Below are 23,896 nucleotides of genomic sequence, written 5' to 3'. Positions count from 1 at the left end.
TAAGACAAAACAGGATTAAAAAAAAAATCCTGTCCAGTTAGCAAAGTACCCAGTGCACTTATAACCTAAAAGGGAACTTAGAATTACATAAGATGTTGGTTTACTTTCTTAACCTGGTTTTCTCACCACTTATGTGTTTTCCAACGTGTACGCCTTATTACATTATCATGGAAAGATTTTTATAGAATAACAGGACACATGGCTTTTATCTCAGAAAAAGGAAAAGGTATTGTAGTACAAAATAATGTATTTTATCAATTCTAAGATGTACCTTTTCCACATTTTGATGTCTCTCAAACTGAGGTGTGTCTTAATGATTGAGGGCATGTCATTTCCAATTGGCATACTTTTAGTGGTACATTCTTTTAGTGGTACAGAATGTAATAGCATATCTTACAATTAATGGCGTCTTATATTTGATGAACTGTGATATTAGAAAATGGGAAATTAAATTCCAGGGTCTCTCCAGCTATAAAGTTCTACTATCATCTATAAGCTATCAATATGCAGCAAAATATGCCTATATGGAAACAAAAAACCTAGACCTTACTGCTGTATATCAGATTGCTATTTGTCTTCACAATAATTTTTTAGACAAGACAAGCTATACTAAAACATGTAACCACACTGTCTTTTTAATATATGTGAAATACACAAAACATCGGGCCAGAAGCTGCAGAAACTTATTTTCAGGATAGGTGAGGTAAGGATTATCAAAATCTTTCCTACACCATCTGGCAAAGCGTTTCACTCACACTGTGGGGAGATGGATAGGACAGTGGGAATACAAGACCACTTATAAACTAAAAATAGAGGGACTAGATCTGTCTTTCCTTTCTAAAGTGCTTAGAGGTTTCAGGGCGGAAATAACAGCTTTGTGGTGTAGCCATGTAACTAGTTTTGGTTGAAGAGATTTAAATGGAATTGTGGAGGTATGTGTTTTTTCTCTTTCTTTTCTAGTCAGTTGCCGGGAATGGAATGAAGAGTCTGGCTGTCCCCTTATTTGATGCCTTAGACCACTGTGTAGAGCAGGGTGTCTCAACCTCAGAACTACTGACATTTGGGGCCAGATAACCCTTTGCTGTGGGGGCTTTTTCGCTGTAAGATGTTTAGCAGCACCCCTGACTCTACCCACAGGATGCCAGCAGCAACCTCCCTGCCCAGTGTGACAATCAAAAATATCTACAAATATTGCCAAGTATCACCTAAGGGGTAAAGATGTCTCTGGTTGAAAGCAGCTGGTGTAGAGGGAACACATATAAAAATGCTATTCTGTGGCTATCCTATTTCAAGAGTTCTGTATGTATCTGTGTGTGTGTGTGTGTGTGAGTGTGTGTGTATGTGTGTGTGAGTTTGTCAGATCACATTTCTATTTGTTTGTTTGGAACATAAGATCACTGCATATATAGAATCTGACATGAATGAGAACTGGAAAATTTTGATGAATTGATGGAATATTAATTCACATTTAGATGGCGTTAGGCTCAAAAAGAATATCTGGCCAAATTATTTCCAGAACTTGTTGCTAAGCATGGATTTGCTACTTATATAGTTAAATGTCTCATATTTAAGATTTCCCATTAAAGGATGCATTTGGAAAAGAAAATGTGTGTGTGTGTGTGTGTGTGTGTGTGTGTGTGTGTGTGTGAACCTCTGTGGGGACAGAGAGGAGAGAGGGAAAAAGTAGGAGGTAGAGAGGAGTGTGGACAGGGAACAAATGGAGATGAATGAAACGATGAAAAACAGTTAGCAATCTATGATGCTATGGAATAGTGTTTTACTTTTTCATGAAGCTCTGTTTACCACTAAGCACTTTCATAGTTCTGATGAAACTGAATTATTCTTTTCTAGCAAGTAATGAGGAATCAAGTTCCTGAAGATTTACTCATTATAAAGATAGGTTGACTGTGCTTGCAGTTCAGAACTTTATCTCAGGAAGTCAAAGCTATAAACAGGCTGATGCAGAGCTTATCCCATTAAAGGAATATTAATACCTTACAATATATATTCTTAAAATGCTCTGGTTTTTTTAATGATTTTTTTTTTTTTTTTTTTTTTTGGCTGTGCTGCATGGCTTGCAGGATCTTAGTTCCCTGACCAGGGATTCAACCCAGGCCCCCTGCAGTGGAAGCTCGGATCCTAACAACTAGACCACCAGGGAATTCCCTAAAATGCTCTGTTTGCCACTTTACCTTTATTGATTCAACTAGAAGCTGTTCATAATTTGAACATATTATAAATGAAATTTCCTAGAAGAAATAATTAAAATGACATATTATATAGACATTATTTAAGGCTTTAACATGTTTAAAGACAGTTTTTAACATTACTAATGTTTAGAATCCTGTCAGAAGAAACCTTAAAAAATAACAATGGCTACATGATGGAAAAGACTGTTTAGGCTTTACAAATTACCACAGCACAAACTGATGCACGCCTGCTTCCTCCTGTGCCATCCATAAACATGTAGTACATGTGAGCTTCAGGGGCAAGAAACGAGGAGCGTGCTGCTGTATATTGTGTTGATTACAGAGAAATGAGAGATGATGTTGTGAATGTTAAGAGATGAGACCAAAGCTCATGAAGAGAAAGATGAAGATTACTATTTTTCTGGATAAGGCACACTTGAGAAAGTTGTTTCAGGTACTAACTTAATAATTAGATTTGTGGGAAGGCCCTCATATTACAGCCCTCTGAAAGTTATTTAGAAATCTATTTGTCTTTCCACTTTTTTGAGAAAGAAGCAATAATAACTGGGGCATTCTTGAAAGAAACAATGTTCTAGTAAACATCCTGGGGAAGCTCCTTTTTGAAGAATTAGAAGTTTAGAAGTAAAAAGGATTTTAGAGATCATTTAATCCAACTTATTTTTACTTTTACACATGAGGAAATGGAGACCCAGGGAAGTGGTGATCATCACTTGCACTGGCTACAGTGAACTTGTAGTTTAATAACAGGCACAGATAAAAAGACCCTGAGTCATCAAGTGAACGTTAATTTACGGTCATTATTCACTGATTCCAAACTTGGCTGGGTATCAGGATCACCTGAAAAGCCTGATAGTACATTCCTAGGCCCTTCCAGACCCTGTGAAGGAGACATGTGGGGACAGCTTCAGAAGTCTGTATCAAAAACAAAGTCTTGGGGCTTCCCTGGTGGCGCAGTGGTTAAGAATCCATCTGCCAATGCAGGGGACGCGGGTTCAAGCCTTGGTCCGGGAAGATCCCACATGCCACAGGGCAACTAAGCCCGTGTGCCACAACTACTGAGCCTGTGTGCCACAGCTACTGAAGCCAGCGCGCCTAGAGCCCGTGCTCCACAAGAGAAGCCACCGCGATGAGAAGCCCGCGCACCGCAACTAAGAGTAGACCCGCTCGCCGCAACTAGAGGAAGCCCGTGCGCAGCAACGAAGACCCAACGCAGCCAAAAAATAAACAAAAATAAATTTCAAAAAAACAAAACAAAAACCAAAGTCTTCATAATTCAGAAGAAGCTGGTCCTTAAACACAAACTGGGGAAAAAGTAAACCGTATCTGATAAGCTTGAAACACATAAAATTCCTTTTAAACGATTTTAAGAGGAAGAATTAAGAGTTGTAAATACTTGGCAGCTTCAGCTGTAGTCGTCCAAAACCTTTGGCTGCCGGCCATGACCCTACTGGCAGGGGCAGAATGACTAGCAGGTTATGAAGGCAGGCGGATCACAGAGACTGTCATGAGAGCAGCTGCCTCTTGTTGTTACAAGTTGTCTCTTCATGTAAACATCCTATTTCCCCAACCAGTTCTACAGGTCCTTCAAATGTAAGGACCACATTTCATGACTTCCCATATTCACTGCCTCTTGAAAGTGCCTTGCATGTTTCAGGAAGTGTGGAATAGTGTCTAAGAAGAAGGGTTTTAGGATTATAAACCTAGATTTGAATCTATGAGCTTCCACTTTCACTTACTGTGTGATATTGGGTAAGTTATTTCCTTCTGTGACTCAATTTCTTTATCTGCAAAGAGTATAGAGTATACTGTAAAGAGTAAACAATCTTACTCATGTAAAGAGCTTAGCATAATGTATGGAATGTGTTATTTAAAAAAATAACGTGGGCTTCCCTGGTGGCGCAGTGGTTGAGAGTCCGCCTGACAATGCAGGGGACATGGGTTCATGCCCCGGTCGGGGAAGATCCCACATGCTGCGGAGCGGCTGGGCCCGTGGGCCATGGCTGCTGAACCTGCGCGTCCGGAGTCTGTGCTCCGCAACGGGAGAGGCCACAGCAGTGAGAAGCCCGCGTACCCCCCCAAAAATAAATAAATAAAATAAAAATAAAAATAAAATAGAAAAATAACGTATATAACACGCGCCTGGCTAGGAGTATGGGTACTGAGGATTTAATAGTGCAAATGACAGATAAAAATCCCTGTACCTGTGGAGTTTTTTGGTGGGTGGGGGGACATAGATGACAAACAAGCAAGATAAATATAATTCTTGATACAAACAAATGCTATAAGAAAATAAATATGATAATGTGGTAAAGAATGGCTGAGAGGTAAGGCGTGTTGCAGTAAATAGGGTGATTAAGGAAAACCTCTCTGAAGATGTGACTCTGAGTTAAGAAATGAAGGATGAGGAGACAGCCATGAAACAAGCTTAAGCTTAGGAATCATGCTTGAGATAGGGAACAGTGAAGGCCTTGAGATAGGAGTGAGCTTCAAATGCTCTAAGAGCAGAAAGAAAGAAAGTCAATGTTGCTGGAATGTAGTGAAAGGGGGTGGACAGAGAAAATGAGAGTAAGGGATGTAGAAGGTGCTCAGTAAATGGTTAAAATACAGAAACATGTTAAGGGCTTTACAAATTTCTAGCCCTGTAGTACTATGTAGATTGTGGATGTATTTTCGTTTTCTTTACTTTCCATTTTTCTTTCCTCCTTCTTTCAGTCTTGGCCTTCCTGCCCAGTGCCTCCCTTAGCTCTGGGAGCTTGGGCTTTCCAGCTTCTCTGATGAGATTTCAGTCAAAGAAGCTATTTACAGCTGCTCCATTCTTGGCTGTGAATGAATACACTGAAAGAGTTGAGTGGTAAGGGAGGTAGAGACTGAAAATCTAGAATTTCTTGCAAAAATCAGCTAGGTGCTTTTCTTGCTCCCTGGCTTAAACCTGTACGGTGAAACCCTTTCCAAACACAGACAGCAGGAGACTAAAGGCAGAGGCACAACAGGCAAACTCAGGGGCAAAGCACTTTTCTCCCTCACCAGCATGCCTGAGATGAAATGCAGTGGGTCCCCTACCTCTCTCAAGCTTGTGGCTGGCAGGTCTTGTCGTTTGGTGTTTCCCGCCTCACTCTGTTGTCTTTTATGGTGAGGACTAAGATGTCAGGTTAGGGGCTGCCTCAAAAACTGCCAGTGGGAGGCACAAGATACAGAAGTGAGACTGGAAAAGCCAGAAGGGACACCACAAACATTTGGACATGAATTTGGAGGAAGCAGACTTTGCACCATAGGAAAGGAAGTATAGGCAGAAGTACATCTCTAATGAAGAGCATTATCAATGGAAAACTGGGATTATGAATTTTGGGGAGTAAAATCATCACCATTAGCTTCTCTGATACGACAAATGTGAAACTTAGCTTCTTTATATTTCACTTTTCCTTTCTCTACTCTCTCCATTGTTTTATTAATTATATTTAAAATTTTTCTATTGGTTACCTTGACTTTTATATCCATCAATTTTAAATAGTATCTTCTATTCTTTTCTTTCTTTACGCTCCTACTCCTATTCCAATATTTTTAGGTAATTCAGGATGGTAACATTTTCAGTCTGTCACTGCAGTAAAAAAAAAAAACCCCAAACCTACTTCTGTGTTTTGTCCATTAGTTGCTTCTAAAAATTAAAATCTGGGGCTTCCCTGGTGGCGCAGTGGTTGAGAGTCCGCCTGCCGATGCAGGGGACACGGGTTCGTGCCCTGGTCCGGGAAGATCTCACATGCCGCAGAGCGGCTGGGCCCGTGAGCCATGGCCACTGGGCCTGCGCATCCGGAGCCTGTGCTCCGCAACAGGAGAGGCCACAACAGTGAGAGGCCCGCGTACCGCAAAAAAAAAAAAAAAAAAATTAATATCTGAATCTATGCTATTTTTAGAATGTTCCAAATTTCAAGGACCAATGGATTATCTCTCCCTTTTTTTTAGATCAGTTGCACAAAACCATGTTACCTTTAGTTTGTGCATGTCTGCATGGAGACTTTTCACCTATTCCCTCCATGCAGCTGCCAACTGCTTTTCTTTTCACGTTAAAGAAATAAAAAGAAACCCTATGTTTTCTTATTTCTAAGATCATCCAACTTCTTAGTCAATCATTGTTTGTTAAAGAAAATTTACATTTTTGTTGAAGGCATGCTTCTTGGAGTCCCATAATTTGTACAAATTGCTTTAGGTCTTCTGCAGAATAACTATCACGGAAATATTTTCAAATTATTGAAATTTTGGATCCAACTGTGTGTTGGGTGCTGGTCCTCTCATTTCAAGAATTCTTCTTTTTTTCCCACCCCTAAAATGCAATTTCAAATACTTTTTCAGAAAGAATCTGTGGAAGGTAAAATTTCTAAGTCTCCCCATGTCTGAAAATGTCTTTGTCTTCATGCATGATTGATTGTTTGTCTCTATATACAATTATAGGTTCAAAGTCATTTTGCCCTCAGAATTTTAAAGACATTGTTATATTGTTTTTAGCATTCATTGTTGCTGGTGAAAAATTTGATATTAACCTGATTTATTATACCTTTGTAGGTAATCTTTTCTCCTCACGGAAACTCTTAAGATCTTTTCTTTTTCCGTGGGGTTCTGAATGTTCATGATGATGTGCTTAGATGTGATCCTTTTTATTCATCAACCTCATCACTTAGTTGGCCCTTTTAGACTTTTCCACTCAGTAATTTTCTTTTATGATGGCTTAAAACTATGTTCTGCTATGCATTTTCTCTTTCTGGAACTCCTACAGTTAGGTATTCAACTTTCTGGATTGATCCCTGTATTTCTTAGCTCTTCTCTCATTTTTCATCTCTTTTTCTTTTTACTTTGCTTTCTAGAAGATTTTATTTTGTCTACCTTTTTGAAAAATTTAATTAGTTTTCATTTAGCAATCACTTTTACTTTCCATGAACTCTTTCTTGCTCTGATTATTTCTTTTTCATAATGGTATGTTCATTTTCTTAAATCTCTTTGAGAATATTAATTAAAATATCTATTGAATGGTCTTCTGTTCCCTGAATTATTGCTGTTTGTTCCAGGTTCAGTTATTTTGCTTGTTTATACCAGTTCTTCTCCTTTATGCTACCAGTTCACCTCAAATATGATCCTTATTAGCCATCAATTTTATGACTGAAGGGCTAGGTAGACATATATAGCTAGATGGCATGGATTCCTATGGCAGATGAGTAGGCCTAGTTCCTCAGTAGACCTCCCCTTGACTGTCAGGCATTCAACGTTCATTTTAGGATGCCTGAGAAGGAAGCTGGCAGTTTCTGGCTCACCCTAGACGTTTACTCTGGGAGAACTACAACCATTTAGAAGTTTTAGTTCTTTCCAGACATTTCTTTCAATCTCTTTACAGAATAGATCTTGGTTTTTAGCTTGGGAATAAATGTCATCACTGCATGCAAGGAGAGGATGTGCCAACTCATGTAACTGTTTAGAAGGAAATCCTTCAATTCATCCCCTTGATGTCTGCCTCATTTTCTACTTCCACTCTTGATACCTGTTGACTTTGAGCTTAAAATCTTTCTGGAAACTCTGCTTAAAGAATAGTTTCCACCTCTGTTCCAGCCTTCTCCTGAGCATGTCCTGGGCTTAGCTGCCACCACTCTGGCTTATCATCAGTATGATCCTGGAGAATTATGTCAAATCTCTGGTCAACTACTTCTTCTCATTCCCTCTTGTATTTATTTACTGCCATTAAAGTTGAGGGATGAGGTGGAGAAACATAGGCTCAACTCACCAACTTGAACAAGAACTCAAACTTAGGTCTTCTGACCAGTCTCCTTACCCTTATACCTAAGTTATGGACATCATACTCAGTTATTTTACTTATTAGGTGTGTATCCTTAGGTATGCTATTTCACTTCTTTGTGTCCCAAATTTCTCAACTATTATTTAGGAGAATGATATTGACCATATATAGTTGTAATATAAATTGGGGAGAATAATATCAGTCACATAACAGTTCAGTGAGGGTGTTTTAAGGGTGTATAGCATAATGTGTGACACACAATGAGTACCCAATAAATGATAACTTAAAACACAGGGTTCTAAGCATACAAGTACATCCTATATTTAGTTCAAATCTTGGGTATCTAACCAAAGTACTTTAATTTAAATTCCAATGGGAACATTTTAAATTTACTTTATAGCCTTGCTTACTGTTATTATTTCTAAATCAGAATTCATTGGCACAAGCTATATATCTTTCTCTGAAAAGTTGCTATGAATGGCTAACTTGTACCTTTTGTATAAAATATTAGGGTCTACAAAGAAGTCATTTAGAATAAAAAACTGTGCAGATTATCAGATGGGTAATTTGACTTGAAGGGCTATATGAATAAGAACCAACAGAAAAAAGAAATTTAATGATTTTAAAAATTACTAACAAAAAAGATTATTTTCACTTAGCTATTGTAGCCAAGCATAACTGACTTGTTTAATGAAATCACCAGGAAACTCAAGGTAGGAAATCGTTATATTTTAAGACAGGTTAGTGTCCACATTAGACATTTATTTTCTCTGACAGAATATACTTTCTTCTTACTTTTTCTCCCCTAGCAACTAAAAAAAGTATGTCTTTGGACATATTATATAACTTTTCTGAACCTTATTTTCCTCATCTATAAATCAAGAAAAGTACTTGCTCTTTTATAGAAGTGTTATTTGAATAAAACGAGTCAAGACAGGTGATCTCTTTGTAGTGGGTTCCCTGATAAGGGATTTTCCACCCCATTTAGAAATGGTCATATTCAAAGAGGTGATATAAAGAACACTGTGGATGTGTTTGATAAAATAAACTGTCCTCTCTTCATTTAAAATTGAAATAGAATGTAGCTCAAAATTATTGCAGTGAAAGAAAACCATAAAATGAGACATTAGTCAGCTACTTTTGCAAAAGCAGCAAACTCAAAATATATTTTTCAGGGGGACAATCATCTATTATCAGACTTTAAACCCTAGCACTTTTAAGATATGTGCTGCACTTAACTTTGAAAAAGGATCACCTTCAAGAGCCCCAAAGATTGTATACTTGTGGATGGAGAACTGATGTTCTGATTGATCTTACTTCATATTTATTGGTTCTCTCTCTTTTTATAAATCAAACTTGAGTTATTTTCCCCACACAAAATACATAGATCTTCCCAAGGAAGGTGTGACCTGATTGCCAAATGCCTTCCAAGAACAAGAAGCCAGACAGAGGAAGACATTTGTCACTATGTAAAGCTTTGGCAAGCTTCTATGGACATGGCAGCTGCAAAGTAGTGTCGGAGAACATTTTCTTGCTTTAAGACAGACTGTTGTCAAATTCTTCAAGATAATCTAGAGGGAACCAGACTGTGTTCTTGGTTCTCCTGTACTTCTTGTAGTTACGGGTTTGAGCTAAATGATAGAGATGTTTTTGTGAGCAGTGTTTTCTGAGGATGAGAGGCCCCAAGTGAGGAAGTTACCCAAAGATGATTGAAACATGAATCTACAGTCTTCTACAGTTATAAGGAAACAGAAAGGAAATCGCTCTTTGTCCCTTAAAAAAAAAAGTCTCTTTTCCTTGATCCCACCCCACTATGAAACTAACCTGTGAAGTGTGCTCATCTGTTCATGTGCTATTTGTGTGCAAATCATTTCAGTTAAATAATTGCTATATTTCTCATTATTCTGCTTACTTTTTATTTATACAATTCTGTTTTAAGAATCTCTTCCTGCTGCTATGTATACAACCAGTCCATTTCCTTATTGATGCCCAGGACTCTACTGCTAAATAGCATGTAGAAATTGTCCAGTTCTAGGGATAGACACCCAGACTGTCTTCAGTTCCTTGCCATTACAATGACACTGTGGTAAGCTTATATGCCCCTTTATGGACCAGCATGAGAATTTCCTTGAAAGATAAACTGAATTGCAGGATTTCTGGGTCACAGGGAGGGGTAAATGTCATTTTACAAAATATTGCAAGATTGCTCTCTAGACAGGCTGCATCAGTCTACATATCCACCAGCAGGGCATAGGGGCTCCTATAGCCTCACTTTCCTGCCAACACTTGGCATCATACAGCTTTCTAATTTTTTGTCACTTTAAGGAACGTAAAGTGATATCTCACTATTGTTTTACTTTGCATTTCTCTGACTACTAATTAGCTTAAGCATCTCTTCATGTGCGTGTAAGCCTGTTGGGTTTACTTTTCTGTAAACTGCTTGTTTATAGCCTTTGCCCATTTCCTATTGTGATTCCTATATTTCTGTTTTGCTGCAAGAGATCCTGGTGTATTCTAGATATTATTTGCTTGTCAATTTTAGATGCTGCAATATCACCCAATCTGTCATCTTTCAGGTAACTTTGCCCATAATATCTCCCTTTGAATGGAATTTTTAAAAATTTCTGATGCTACTTACTTAGTCAAAATTTTGCCTTACAGTTTATGCTTTTGGGTTTCATTTTAAGAAGTCTTTCAATGCTTTGCCACAAAAATATTCTCTTATAATCAACTACTACCATTAACGTTTTACCTTTCACAGTCAGGTCTTTAACACTGGGAGTTCACCTTGGTATATGGTATGGGGTAGGGATCCAGTTATTATTTTTATCCATTTAGTGAGCCAGGTTCCCAACATTATCAGCCTTTACCATACAAATAAGTGCCTTATATGCATGTGTATGTCTCTGAGCTCTCTGTTTTGTTCCACTGTTTCCCATGTCTGTTTTCTGGTCAATACTATTATGTTTCATTGCTGTGGTTGGGTAGTACGTCTCAATATTTGCTTAGGCAAAGCCTACCTCTTTCCCCTTTTCACAGCTGACTTTTATTCTTCTACTTAAAGTAAGCTATCAAGTTTCTAAAAAAAATCTATATAGAATTTTGATGGGTTCTGCATTAAATTTATAGCTCCATTTGATGAGAACTGACATTTTTAATACAGTAAATTATTCCTTTTCAGAGCATGTGATGTCTCTCCATTTATTCAGATCATCTGTTTTGTCCTTCAGTAGAGCTTCAACATTTCTCCATAAAGGTTTTGTGTATTCTTGATTAAGTTAACTTCTAGAGAATTTATGGGTTCTGTTGCTATTTTAAATGGCATCTTTTTAGTTATAACTTTTGTTGGAGATTGTTGGTGTAGAGAATGCTATTGATTTTTGTACATTGATCTGGTATCCATCAATCCTGCTGAACTTTCTTATTCTCATATTTGTCTGTTGATTTTGTTGCTAAACAGTCATATCATCTACAAATAATGACAGTTTAATCTCTTCTATTCTGATCTTTATATCTCATTTCTTATTTTTTCTTACAGAATTAGTTGTGACTTTCAGTAACTATGTTAAACGGCATCAGTGATAGTAAACATTTTTGACTTAAAGGGAACATCTTAAAGAAAAAGTTCTTCCTTTAAGTATAGGGTTGATAGAGGCAAGTTTTACCAAGTTAAGAGTATCCTTCAATTTCTAGTATACCATTAAAAAAAATTAGGTGTTGGAACTTTGTAAAATGCCTTTTTACATTGATTAAAACAATCATATAATTTTTCTAATTTCTTCTATTATTGCTGTGAATTTCATTGATATACTTTCTGATGTTAAAACATCCTTTTATTCTTGAGATATACTCCAGTGGATCATAATGTATAATTATTTCAATATATTTTAATATTTGCTTAGCCAGGATTTCCTTTAGGATTCTTGGATCTATATGCAGAGTTAAAATGGGACGTTTTTTTTTTATATTGTCCTCATGTGGCTTGGAATCAAAATCATATAAAATAAATTGGATAATTTTGGGTTTTATTGGTTTTAAGAACTTGTAAAAATAAAAGAACTTTTCTTTAAAAGCTTGGTAGAATTCATATACAAAACCATGTTCGTAGGCCTGAAGCTTTTCTGGGAAGTGAATGATTTAAAACTCTCTATGCTTATGGTTGTATTCAAGTTTTATATTCCCTTTGTGGCAAATTTGGCATTGTATATTTTCTATCAATTTATCCATTTTTTTCATTTCCTCTAGTTTTTAAAAGTTTGTTACAAAATAATTAATCATATATATATATTTTGTTTGTTTGTTTGTTTTTTTGCGGTACGCGGGCCTCTCACTGTTGTGGCCTCTCCCGTTGTGGAGCACAGGCTCCGGACGCGCAGGCTCAGCGGCCATGGCCCACGGGCCCAGCCGCTCCGCGGCACGTGGGATCCTCCTGGACTGGGGCATGAACCCGTGTCCCCTGCATTGGCAGGTGGACTCTCAACCACTGCGCCACCAGGGAAGCCCCATATATTGTTTTTTAAATAATAATAGCTTTTAAAACATTCCTTTGTATCTATTCATTCTGTGTATTGTTTATTTGCCTATTTCCTGTTTATTTGCATATTTTCTCTTTAATTCTTGAGTCTCCCTTATTTATCTTTCCAAAGAAATTTAGTTTTTTTATAACTAAAAATTTTTAAACTATTTTGAAATACTTTCAGACTTTCAGAAGATTAGCAAAGACAATACAGAAAGTTCCCATATACCCTTCACCCAGCTTCCTAAAACATTAACATCTTACATAAAATAATTAAAACTAAGAAACTAATATTAGTACAACACTGTTAACTAAGCTACAGATTTTATTCAGATTTCCTCAGTTTTTCCACTAATGCTCTGTTTCTCTTCCAGGACCCAAAATAGGATACCATATCTTATGGGCTGAATTATGTTTCCCCAAAATTCGTATGTGGAAGTCCTAACCCTCAGTACCTCAGAATGTGACAGTATTTTGAGACAGTATCTTTAAAGAGGTAATTAAGTTACAATAAGGTCATTAAGATGGACCCTAATCCAATATGACTTGGGTCTTCATAAGAAGAAATTAGGGCACAGGAACACACAAAGGGAAGACCATGTGAAGACACAGAAAGAAGATGGCCATCTACAAGCCAAGGAGAGAGGTCTCAGAAGAAACCAACCCTACTGACGCCTTGACCTTGGACTTTTAGATTCCAGAATTATGAGAAAATACATTTCTGTTGTTTAAACCTCCCAGTCTGGGTACTTTGTTATGGCAGCCCTAGCAAACTAATATATCATTTGTTCTTCATATTTCCTTAGTCTCCTCCAATCTGTGACAGTCTCTCAGTCTTTCCTTGCCTTTAAACAATACTCTCTTATGTTATCAACTATCAGTTGACACTTTTGAAGAGTGCTGCTAAGATATTTTGTTGAATATCCCTCTATTTGGATTTGTCTGATGCTTTCTCATGATAAGACTGAGGTTATGGACTTTTGAGAAGAATACAATAGAGGGGGAATGCTCTTCTCGTTGCATCATACCACAGAGTACATAGTATCGATATGTCTTATTACTGGTGATGTTAACCTTGGTCACTTGGTTAGTGGGGTGTTTGCCAGGTTTCTCCACTCTAGTTACTATTTTTCCCTTTCCGTATTTTATTCTAAGTGAATCACTAAGTTAAGCTCACACTCAAGGGAAGGTGAATTCACTTCTTCCTGGAGGGAGGAGTATCAAAGAATTCTGGACATATGTTAAAACCACTACAGTAATGAATAAATGTTTTGGGGGAGATGATTTGAGCTTATTCAAATATCCTGTTTCTTCTTAATGTTTTTCCCACTAATTTTAGGATTTATCAGCAGGTCTTGCCTGTAACAATTATTTTTTATTTATTTATTTTTTTTGCGGTATGCAGGCCTCTCACTGTTGTGGCCTCTCCCGTTGCGGAGCACAGGCTCCGGACGCGAGGCTTAGCGGCCATGGCTCATGGGCCCAGCCACTCCGCGGCATGTGGGATCTTCCCGGACCGGGGCATGAACCCGTGTCCCCTGCATCGGCAGGCGGACTCTCAACCACTGCGCCACCAGGGAAGCCCCCTCCCTCATTCCTTCTAAATGTATGAGTTGGAATTCTTTTGTAACAAAGAGTTCTGTCTTCTTCCTCATTTATTAACTTAATCATTTATTCATATGAGTATGGACTTATGGATATTTATTTTTGGGGTTGAATCGATATTATCATTATTTATTTCATTGCTCAAACTACTCCAGCTTCCACAACTGGGAACTCTTTTAAGTTGGCTTGTGTGTCTTTTTGACATGCCCTTGTTCTTATTTTATGAAAATGATGCTTTAAGTGTACCTTGCATTTTCCCTGCCCCAGCCCTAGGTTCAGTCATTTCTCTAACCCTTGTTCCAGAATTTTTTTTTTTACTTGTAGTGTATTCACTGCCATTCAAATCTAAGTATTCATTAATTTTCTTTTTCAACCTAAGGGTTATTTAGGAATTTGTTTTAATTTTCCAAACATGTGAGATGTATTTAAGCTATCCTTTTAAGAAACTTAATTTACAATTTAATGCATTATGACTAAAGGACATAGTGTGTATGACACTGATCCTTTGGAATCTGAGGTTCCCTTTGAAATATTATCTCTGGTTTATTTTTGGTAAATATTCAGTAAATATTCTGTGCATGTTAAAACAAAAAGTGAATTATTTGTCACATGAAGAGCTCTATATATGCCTAAATAGCTTAAGTCTACAGCTTAATTGTACTGTTGAGATATTTGCTAATTGCTTCTTTCTGTTCAATCTATCAGTTTCTCAGAGGTATGTCAGAATTTCCAACAGTTATTTCTTTCTTATGTCAATTGTTGATAAATATACACACATACACACAAGCACATACACGTGCCCTTGGCAGCATATATGCCCTTGGTAGCTATATCCTCTAAATCCACTGTTTCTTTTCCGCGTATACAGTGTCTATATTGGTCAGAGGTTCCAGTTACCTATTTCTGCATAACAAATTACTGAAAAACCTAGGGGCATAAAACAAGCATTTTTCTCACAGTTCTGTGGATCACAGATCTGGGAAGAGCTTGGCTGAGTGGTTTGTTTCTAGTGTATGCAGTGTCAGCTGGCATGGCCGGGGCTGGAAGACCCACTTCTAAGGTGGCTTCTTCATTCATATATCTGGCAACTGGGCTGAGAAGTTTGGAATAGCTGGGGGATGCATGGGCACTGCTCAGTAAACTCTCTTTCCACACTTACTCCGCCTGGCACCTTGCATTTACTTCCAGCAGGGTAATAGGGTGGTAGGGCTTCTTATCTGCAGAATACACTTACTCCTCTCAAGTCTCCCACCCCCAAAGTCTCATCTCACTGTGATATTGTCTTGAAGTCAGGACTCAGCCAACTGAATGAGACCCAGATGAGCATGAGTGCTATGTGTATAGTTCAAGTATAGTACCTCTCAATTTAAAGACCTGTAAAGAAACATTATCTGTCCCCTGCCCCCAGTATCCCTGAAACATCCACATGTGATAAAGAGATAGGACAATTACAATAACACTTCAGTTGAAAAAGCAGGGGAACAGGATACACATAGCAGTTACTAGTCTATGGCAATTCTGAAATTTATTTCAACACATATTGCCAATTTCTTGATTAGGACCAGTCCTGCTCCCTGGGAAAATTCTCTGAAGGTCCTGGCTTTACCCTCTGGCCTCTTGATTCTGTCCTCTGAGCTACCCTTCCTTTTCCCTAAGAAACTGACTATATTTGCAATTGAGTGGCCTTCTCAGCTGGCTTCTTGCCCATAGAAGGGTGGGGGTGGGGAAAGTGTCTTAAAATTTTGCACTATCTCTTTTCTTTTTAATTCAAGATGATAGTGCTCCTACCTATGCTATTCATTGAAAAACATAGGTTTCCTATGAATCTTACTGGATTTCATTCTACTAGACAGAAGTCACATTTACAAATCTTTTTAAGACAGGAAGTTTTCTATGTTGGGTCCTGTGGTTACTGTGCAATAATGCCTTGAGAATCTTAGAATCCCCATTGTTTGACAGTGAGGGTCTATGAGGCATACACATAAGACCATCAGAAGTCATTTAGTCTAGCTGAGAGCCTCTATGAAATACTGCCTTACACCTTTCTTAAGTCTTAACAAAGGATTTTCCAGACCCACCCTGAGATGGTTCTTTGCTCTGAAGCCATTTCATATTCTGAGAATCTTTTGCTAGAATAGACAGGGGATGTACAACAGTTTTATTTCCAAATCCTGACTCTAATATTTCCTCTAAATTTCACCCCAAAACTAAGCAACTCCACAACAGCATTATTCACAATACCCAAAAGATGGAAGCAACTCAGCATCTATCAACAAATGAATGAATAAACAAAATACAGTATATACATACAATGCAATGTTATTCCATTAAAAAGGAAGAAAATTCTGACACATGATACAACATGGATGAAACCTGAGGACATTATACAAAGTGAAATAAGCCAGCCACAAAAAAGACACGTATTGTATGATTCCACTCATGAGATGCCTGAAGCCGTCAAATACTCAGAGATAGAAGTTAGAATTGTGGCTCGAATATAGGGGCTGGGCAGAGGAGGGGGATGGGAAATTTGTTGTTTAATGGGTATAGAGTTGTAGTTTTGCAAGATGAAAAGAAGTCTGGAGACTGCATAACAATATGAAGTACTTAACACTACTAAACTGTACATTTAAAAATGGTTAAGATGGTAAATTTTGTTATATATATTTTACCACAATTAAAAAATTTCAAAAGCCAAAAACAAAACAAGACTAAGCAACTCTTTCTTTAGTTCATGCCTTTCTCTTTGTATTCTATCACAGTCAGCTAGAAAAAGCCAGGTAGTATTCTCTGCATTTTACCTGGAAACTTCCTTAGCCATATCCACAAGTTCATTGGTTTACAGGTGGACAGCGTTGCCAAACTTTCCAACTATTACGTACCAAAGGCTGCTTTTTCTTCTGTCTCCAGTATCATTCCTACACTGTCCTTAAGACTCACCAACATATTCCCACCTTTATTAACCATTTCTTTGAGGCCCTTCTAGCTTCTGCCTCTGCCTGGGCCCAAAGCCAGTGCCATACGTTTTAGGCTTCTGTTATGTAAGCTACCCCCTGCTAGGCACCTGGTCCTGTTCTGGTTATCTATTGTCTGGAGGAAATGACGGATGGCAGCTGCTCTAACAGCATCTTTTTTTATCAACTCTTTATTTTGGCAGAACTTCTGCCCTGATTCCCCATCAAAATTGACTAATGGGTTGTTACTGTCAATTTCTGTAGTGATGAAGAAGGAAAATTATGGCCCAAGATAACGTGGTGAAGAAACAAAAGGAGAATTTCAAAACGTTCCTTCAACATATCCAGTTTTTCTTCCCAGTCATTCACCCATAGCAGTCCATGATAGTTTTGTTTCCTTGGGTTTTCACACGTGCACGTGCTCTCTCTCTCTCTCTGGTCATGGTTATTTTAGCTACTATTCACATCTCTCTAGCATCTGCAATTTTTCAAGGTTAATTTTGGGGGGGTGGGCGCTGATTTAGGAGCTGAGGGAAAATATTACAAAGACATGGGCTATGGAAATTTTAGTCTGGTGGGAAAAACAGATCATTAAAAATCCAATATTATAATAAAAGGTGCTAATGAAATGAAGAAGGTAAGCACAGTGTATTATGGGGAGAACAGAGAAGCAGTTTCTAAATGAGACTTGGAGTTCACAGAAGGCTTTAAAAAGGAGCCAGGTAGGAGCTATGATAGGTAAAGCACAACTGAGGCAAAGGAACTTCAGATATAAAGGTAGCTATAAAAGAATGATTTTTTGAGATAGCATGAATTATTTAGGACCCCACATGTAATTCTGAATTGTCTGGAACAAAAAATATATGCAGGTGAGTGGGTGGAGAAGTTAGAAGTAGGAGGGGCCTGAATATAATGTTATGGCAAGGAGCTTGGATTTCATTCTTCAGGAGAGTGGGAAATATTGATTTTAAGCAGGGAATTGTGAGGATCATATTTACAAATTTCAAAGATTAAACAGACAGCAGTGTTTCATGCTTAAGCTCTACGGCCCCTTGCTTGCATGGGAATTTTCTAAAGCCCTGGAATAGGCACTAACAACGAATTTTGTGGTCAATTGTTTTTTGTAAAATTTGCAAAAGGAAGATACAATTGAATAGTCTCTTTCTACTATAACTTGCCTCCATTACATTTTCCCTAGGCTGTGGGCATTACTGGAAATTGGTTAAGGGGAAGTTCTCGATTATTTAGTAATATATATTAAAGTAGTCTGTAGTCACTTCTGTCTATAGCTAAGTTCTGGTATAGAAATGCCTTCTGGTAATGATCTTACTACCCAGCCAGCACTTGTAACACAAGCATGTAGGGCCAAAGGTCATATTGTGATAAAAATGTATATTCATAGTTTTGTATTTGTTCCTTAAAGAAGGACCCTAAACCGTATAAACGTGAGCGCCTACAAACCGAGATCTTCACCTGGAGCAATGCCAGACAGGACCAAATTAGTAAACTATTATAAAAACTTTTTAGCTCTCTGAGAGATGAAGACCTGAACCAGGCAGAAATAGCAGAAATGGAGAGGAGGGGTCAAGGTGCATGCAGGGAGTAGAATCTATGGAACTTGGCAATTGTTTTGATTTGGGGGGTGAGTTTCAGAACAAACAAGTTATCTACCAGATAACTGTAAGGACGGAAGCCCATTCATGGCGAGAGAACGTCAGGGAAATTCCAAATTTGGTTGGAGGATAAATCCTGTTTGGTGCTTTTGCTGCCTTTCAGGAGTCAGAAAGAGAAGTGGAGGAAAATGCTAGTCTGCGGCTCAGCTAAGCACCGAGAGGTTTGGGGGATGTTATGTGCTCTATTTTCCATTCTCTGGATGCCACTTACCAGGCTCTTCTTGGCCCTCGTCTTCCGGTCCTCAAGCCACCTCACGTCAGCCACTTCCGCGCCCTCAGAGTTTCCCGGCGGCGCCCGCTCACCGGATGTGGGAGCAGCACTTCCGCCCCAGAGGGGGTTGCTCAGGAGACACAGTGCGCAGGCGCGGCGGGGCCTTCCGCGGGCTCAAGTTCTTCCGGCGCGTGTGCGTCCGCGTTTGAGTGTTTGCGTTGCTGTGGCTGAATGCTTTTCCCAAACCGAGAGAGCGTTCTCTTTCTGCTGAATGCCCCAGGCCTCCATTTCCTCACCCCCCACAGAAAGTCACGGCGCCTTCCCAAGGGCTTTGTAGGTCTCCAGGCACCGAGGCCCAGGCGCTAATGAAGAAGAGTCAGCGCTGATTTCCAGCTGCTAAACGCACGGCTCATTACATTTGGTGGGTTAAAAATTTTATTTATTTATTTATTTATTTTTTTTTGTGTTGGGTCTTCGTTGCTGCGCGCGGGCTTTCTCTAGTTGCAGTGAGCGGGGGCTGCTCTTCGTTGCGGTGTGCAGGCCTCTCATTGCGGTGGCCTCTCCTGTTGCGGAGCACGGGCTTTAGGCACATGGGCTTCAGTAGTTGTGGCATGCAGGGTCAGTAGTTGTGGCTCGTGGGCTATAGAGCACGGGGTCAGTAGTTGTGGTGCACGGGCTTAGTTGCTCCGCGGCATGTGGGACTTTCCCGGCCCAGGGCTCGAACCTTTGTTCCCTGCATTGAGCACCACCAGGGAAGCCCACCTTTGTAGGTTTTACTCTGAGCCCAGAGAGCTTCATGAGCTGAGTTTCAAGTCTACGGTGACCTTTTGTTTCCCGTTTAGGAACCTGGAATTAAGGGGGGGAAATTCTCAGCCATTAAGATACCAATTTCTTAAGCCAGGTTTCTCAGGCAGGGGACCAGAGTAATTGCATCCTCCTGGAGTCCCAAATTAACCCGTGTCCCTGAGCTCTGGAGGATTTGGAGATTTCCACTATCTTGCCCTCAAGGGTAGCAAGATAGTGGAGGAAAACTTGACCTTATTATTACTAACGATTGTGGAACAAACAAATACATATTTTTATTAGTTTCCTACTTACATTCTTTTTTTTTTTTAGCAAACCTGTCTTTTTAAAAAAAAATTTACTTGTTTATTTATTTATTTATGGCTGTGTTGGCTCTTCGTTTCTGTGCCAGGGCTTTCTCTAGTTGCCCAAGTTGGGGCCACTCCTCATCGCGGTGCGCGGGCCTCTCACTATCGCGGCCTCTCTTGTTGCGGAGCACAGGCTCCAGACGCGCAGGCTCAGTAATTGTGGCTCACGGGCCTAGCCACTCCGCGGCATGTGGGATCTTCCCAGACCAGGGCTCGAACCCATGTCCCCTGCATTGGCAGGCAGATTCTCCACCACTGCGCCACCAGGGAAGCCCCCTACTTACATTCTTAATAAGCCGTTCAAGTATACCAAAATGTAGTGGATAGTGGTAGTCCAGTGGGAAATTTTATGTTGCTGAGGAAGATGGCTGGTAACTTAGAGTGTGAATACGAATCTGCTGTGATTATACCTTGAACCATTGACTTAGAAGTCTTACTTCAGTGAGGCTTATCCTGACCACCCGTTAGAAGAAGTTTAACCTACCCTCCCTCTACTCCCAGCCGTCCTTCTTACCTCCTTGAAGGTGTTTTTTTGTTTTGTTTCTGTTTTCTCCATTGCACTTTTTAGTCTGTAATACGAAGTGTAATTTACTTATTTATTATAGCCCTGGTTTATTATTTGTCTGTCCCACACTACAGTTAAGCTCCATGAAGGCAGGAACTGTTTTTTTCCTGCTTACTAATGTATTTCAGAGACTTAGAACAGTTTTGGCTCAGAGTAGGTGCTCAATAAGTAATTTATTGAATGAATGAAAAACTGAATATGTTATTTTCCAAAGACCATAAGTAGAGCCCAGAGTGAGCTTGCCCTGATTGCCATGACCTATATGGAACACAGTTTTATGGGAAGTCCTGGTTGGTGAAGACAGCAAGTCAACCAATGTTTATGGAATACCTGGTCTACCCCAAGTGATAACTTTCCACATTCCTCAGAATTTAGCATCCGTTCTCCATGAAATATTCTGATACTTTTTAAGGCATCTTAAATCTTTGGGGTTCCTTGGGCAGGACCTATGTGGTTCATCTCCATAGCATCTGTAATCTTGATATGCACATACCAGACAATAAATATTTGTTGAAAGAGCTAACTGGTTTATGGCATTAGGTCACTTGGGAATTCAGTTAATTATCACATGAATAGTATTTGTTTTATGGAATTATGGTCCACAATAGTAGCATTTTTCAAACTGGGGCTATTTCTCTGAAGGATTTAATGATAAATTTTTGGGTCTTCCTTTCAGTGATCCTCTGAAAAATGAACTTACACATATTCTGGGTTGTCTGGATAACCACATACTGATGGGAGGTTTTGGTGTGCCTGTTTGTTTTTGTGTCTCTTTTGAGCACGTTAGCACTAGGTAACACAGTACATATGTTGTCACAGGTTAATAAGAACAGAGGCAGCCTTAAAAAGTAAATGATTTATTCACTCTAGATGAAGCCCAAATGACATTAAGCCACTTTGTCAGAAGCTTTCACAGTAATTTAAAAGGAGAAAAGAGATGAGAAAAATGAGTCATAACGTGGTAAAACAGGCTTGCTGAACTAGCAGTTGGTACCGTATTTCTTTTCTGAGAGGTAATTTAGTTCAGCAAAACATAATCACTGGTGTTTTAAAAGTAGTTTTTTAAATTTAAAAATTGTTGGCTTTATAGTTTTTCGTTTGTTTTGCTATTGTGTGTGTGTGTGTTTTGTAGCTAGAAAAGCTATAATATAAGGAATTTGAGCCCACCTTTATGTTTGTACGTATTTAATAATGTCATAATGAAAATAGTTTAAGGTGGGGACATGGGACCTTGACAATGTGCTTTTACATTTAGTGAGTTTTAGTGGGGTGTTTATGCTTCACTCACCTGGTGAAAAAAAGTCATTAGAGCTTTGGGCTTCAGGGCCAGTCCCCAGAACACCTATTTCAGGTAAGTCCAGGCGTCATAGCTCAGTGCAGGACAGTTAAGTCTGTTACTGCTGGTGCTGGGCGCGCTGGTGGTGGTGAAAATAGAAGAGAGTGATCTCAGGAAAACATAGGAACATCGATTGGCAAGTATGGAGGAAGTTTAGGTAACGTTGGAGCTTCCTTTGCAATTTTGTGTTTGGCTTTGAATTTGTGAGTTCTCTTTCTTAGTGACCTTTCTCAAATGGGTAAGTGAACTGCAGTGTTTTTATTTCTAGATTTAAAAGAGTAAACACTGAACGGCACTTCTGTGGATGGTGCACGTCTGTTCAGTGTGGAACACTGGAAGACCTAAAGAACTACTTAAAGTCATTGTGATAGAAGATCAGAGGAAAGAGATGCTTATTTTCTTTTTTTTTTTTTTTTTTTTTTTTTTTTGCGGTATGTGGGCCTCTCACTGTTGTGGCCTCTCCCGTTGCGGAGCACAGGCTCTGGACGCGCAGACTCAGCGGCCATGGCTCACGGGCCCAGCCGCTCCGCGGCATGTGGGATCTTCCCAGACCGGGGCACGAACCCGTTTCCCCTGCATCGGCAGGCGGACTCTCAACCACTGCGCCACCAGGGAAGCCCCGATGCTTATTTTCTGATACTGTCTTCCCCTCTTCACTCATTCCCCCGACCCCTTGCCCCAACCTTCCCATCCCAGGCCCTGCATTGGGAAATAGGAGTAGAAAGAAATAAGGGCTTTTTAAAAAATTTTACTTTAATAGAAGGGGTACTGGGAGCAGGTGTTAGTTCAGAGTCGACTTTGCTACCATGTCCAGAGTAATACTGTCTGGAGTTCAGTCAATCAGCAAATATTTATTGAACACCTACTGTGTGCCAGGCATTATCCAGGGAGCTGAAACAGTGAACAATACAGAGTCCCTGCTTTCGGACTTACATAAAACTAATTCTTTATGATTCTGTTCTATTCTGTCTCTGTCTACACTCGGTACACTTTAGATGAATATGAGTGGGCAATGTGAAGAGTTTTAGTGCATTCTTTATGCTGATTTGGCTGATTTCTAGGGTAGAATACAGAGTTAGATATTGTAAAGGCTCAAATTAATTTGTTCTTTTTGTCTTTCTCTGTTTTAAGGGGTGTCATGAAAGTTGACATAAATCTTCAGAAGGTGGACATTGACCAATGTTCAAGTGATGGCTGGTTTTCAGGAACTCACAAATGTCACCTTAACAATTCAGAGGTAAGAACATGGAGATAAAGTTCTCTGAAATCAGAAGCTCAGAAATATAATACTTTTGAATAAACTGTATTTGTGTGGGTAGGTGAACAAGAGGCATCTTACTGGGTAAAAAAATCTCCTATGCAGGTCTGAATGTTGCCAAATGAACTGAAAGAGAAGTAGAAAATGAAATTTGTGCAGAATAACTGTTCATTTGGGGACTAAGAGAAGGCTGAAACTAAAATTACGTCTGAAGTTTGGCTTTAGTCAAAGGCTGACCCTATTGTTCAAAATGGGCTGGAAATTAAACTAGCCCTGAAGTGAGAAACCAGTCCCAAGAGGGGTCAACCAAATTATGCACATTTTTATGGAGTATGATGCTTGTTGAAACATTGATGGTATTCATTCAGACACCCTGCCATCTGCTAGAAAAGCAATAGAGAAAGTATGGCTAGGAGATTTTGTATAAAGGGAGAAAACTGTACACAGGAAACTGAAACAGAAATGTGTGTATTTGGTGTGTTGTTTCCAATTTGCAGTTCCTATCCATACTTGATTTCATGGAACTCTGGTTGGTGAGGGACAGGCAGAGAGATCATACTTCTGGAAGTAAGGCTGTCACTTGTCATTTTTTTAAATTTTTTTTTATTGAATGAAAGATTCTTTAAATTCTGTAGTGCTTTACA

The 23,896-nt window shown here is 39.1% G+C and overlaps 1 protein-coding gene across 1 annotated transcript in view; it reads left to right on the top strand.

The window, feature by feature from the left end:
- The window catches only part of GPR158 (G protein-coupled receptor 158), a gene marked incomplete at both ends in the record, with an annotated part of 315,612 nt that overhangs the window by 7,658 nt on the left and 284,058 nt on the right, over positions 1-23,896 (top strand). The window contains one exon of the mRNA XM_082619042.1: positions 23,126-23,231. Within this exon, the coding sequence (XP_082475168.1) occupies positions 23,126-23,231 (106 nt within the window). The remainder of the gene's footprint in view (positions 1-23,125; positions 23,232-23,896) is intronic.

This window comes from Mesoplodon mirus, assembly GCF_964341445.2.
Source record: "Mesoplodon mirus genome assembly, chromosome: 4".
NCBI classification, from domain to species: domain Eukaryota; kingdom Metazoa; phylum Chordata; class Mammalia; order Artiodactyla; family Ziphiidae; genus Mesoplodon; species Mesoplodon mirus.
Note: the sequence above shows the minus strand (reverse complement) of the source record. Positions and strands in the feature narration are given on the sequence as shown.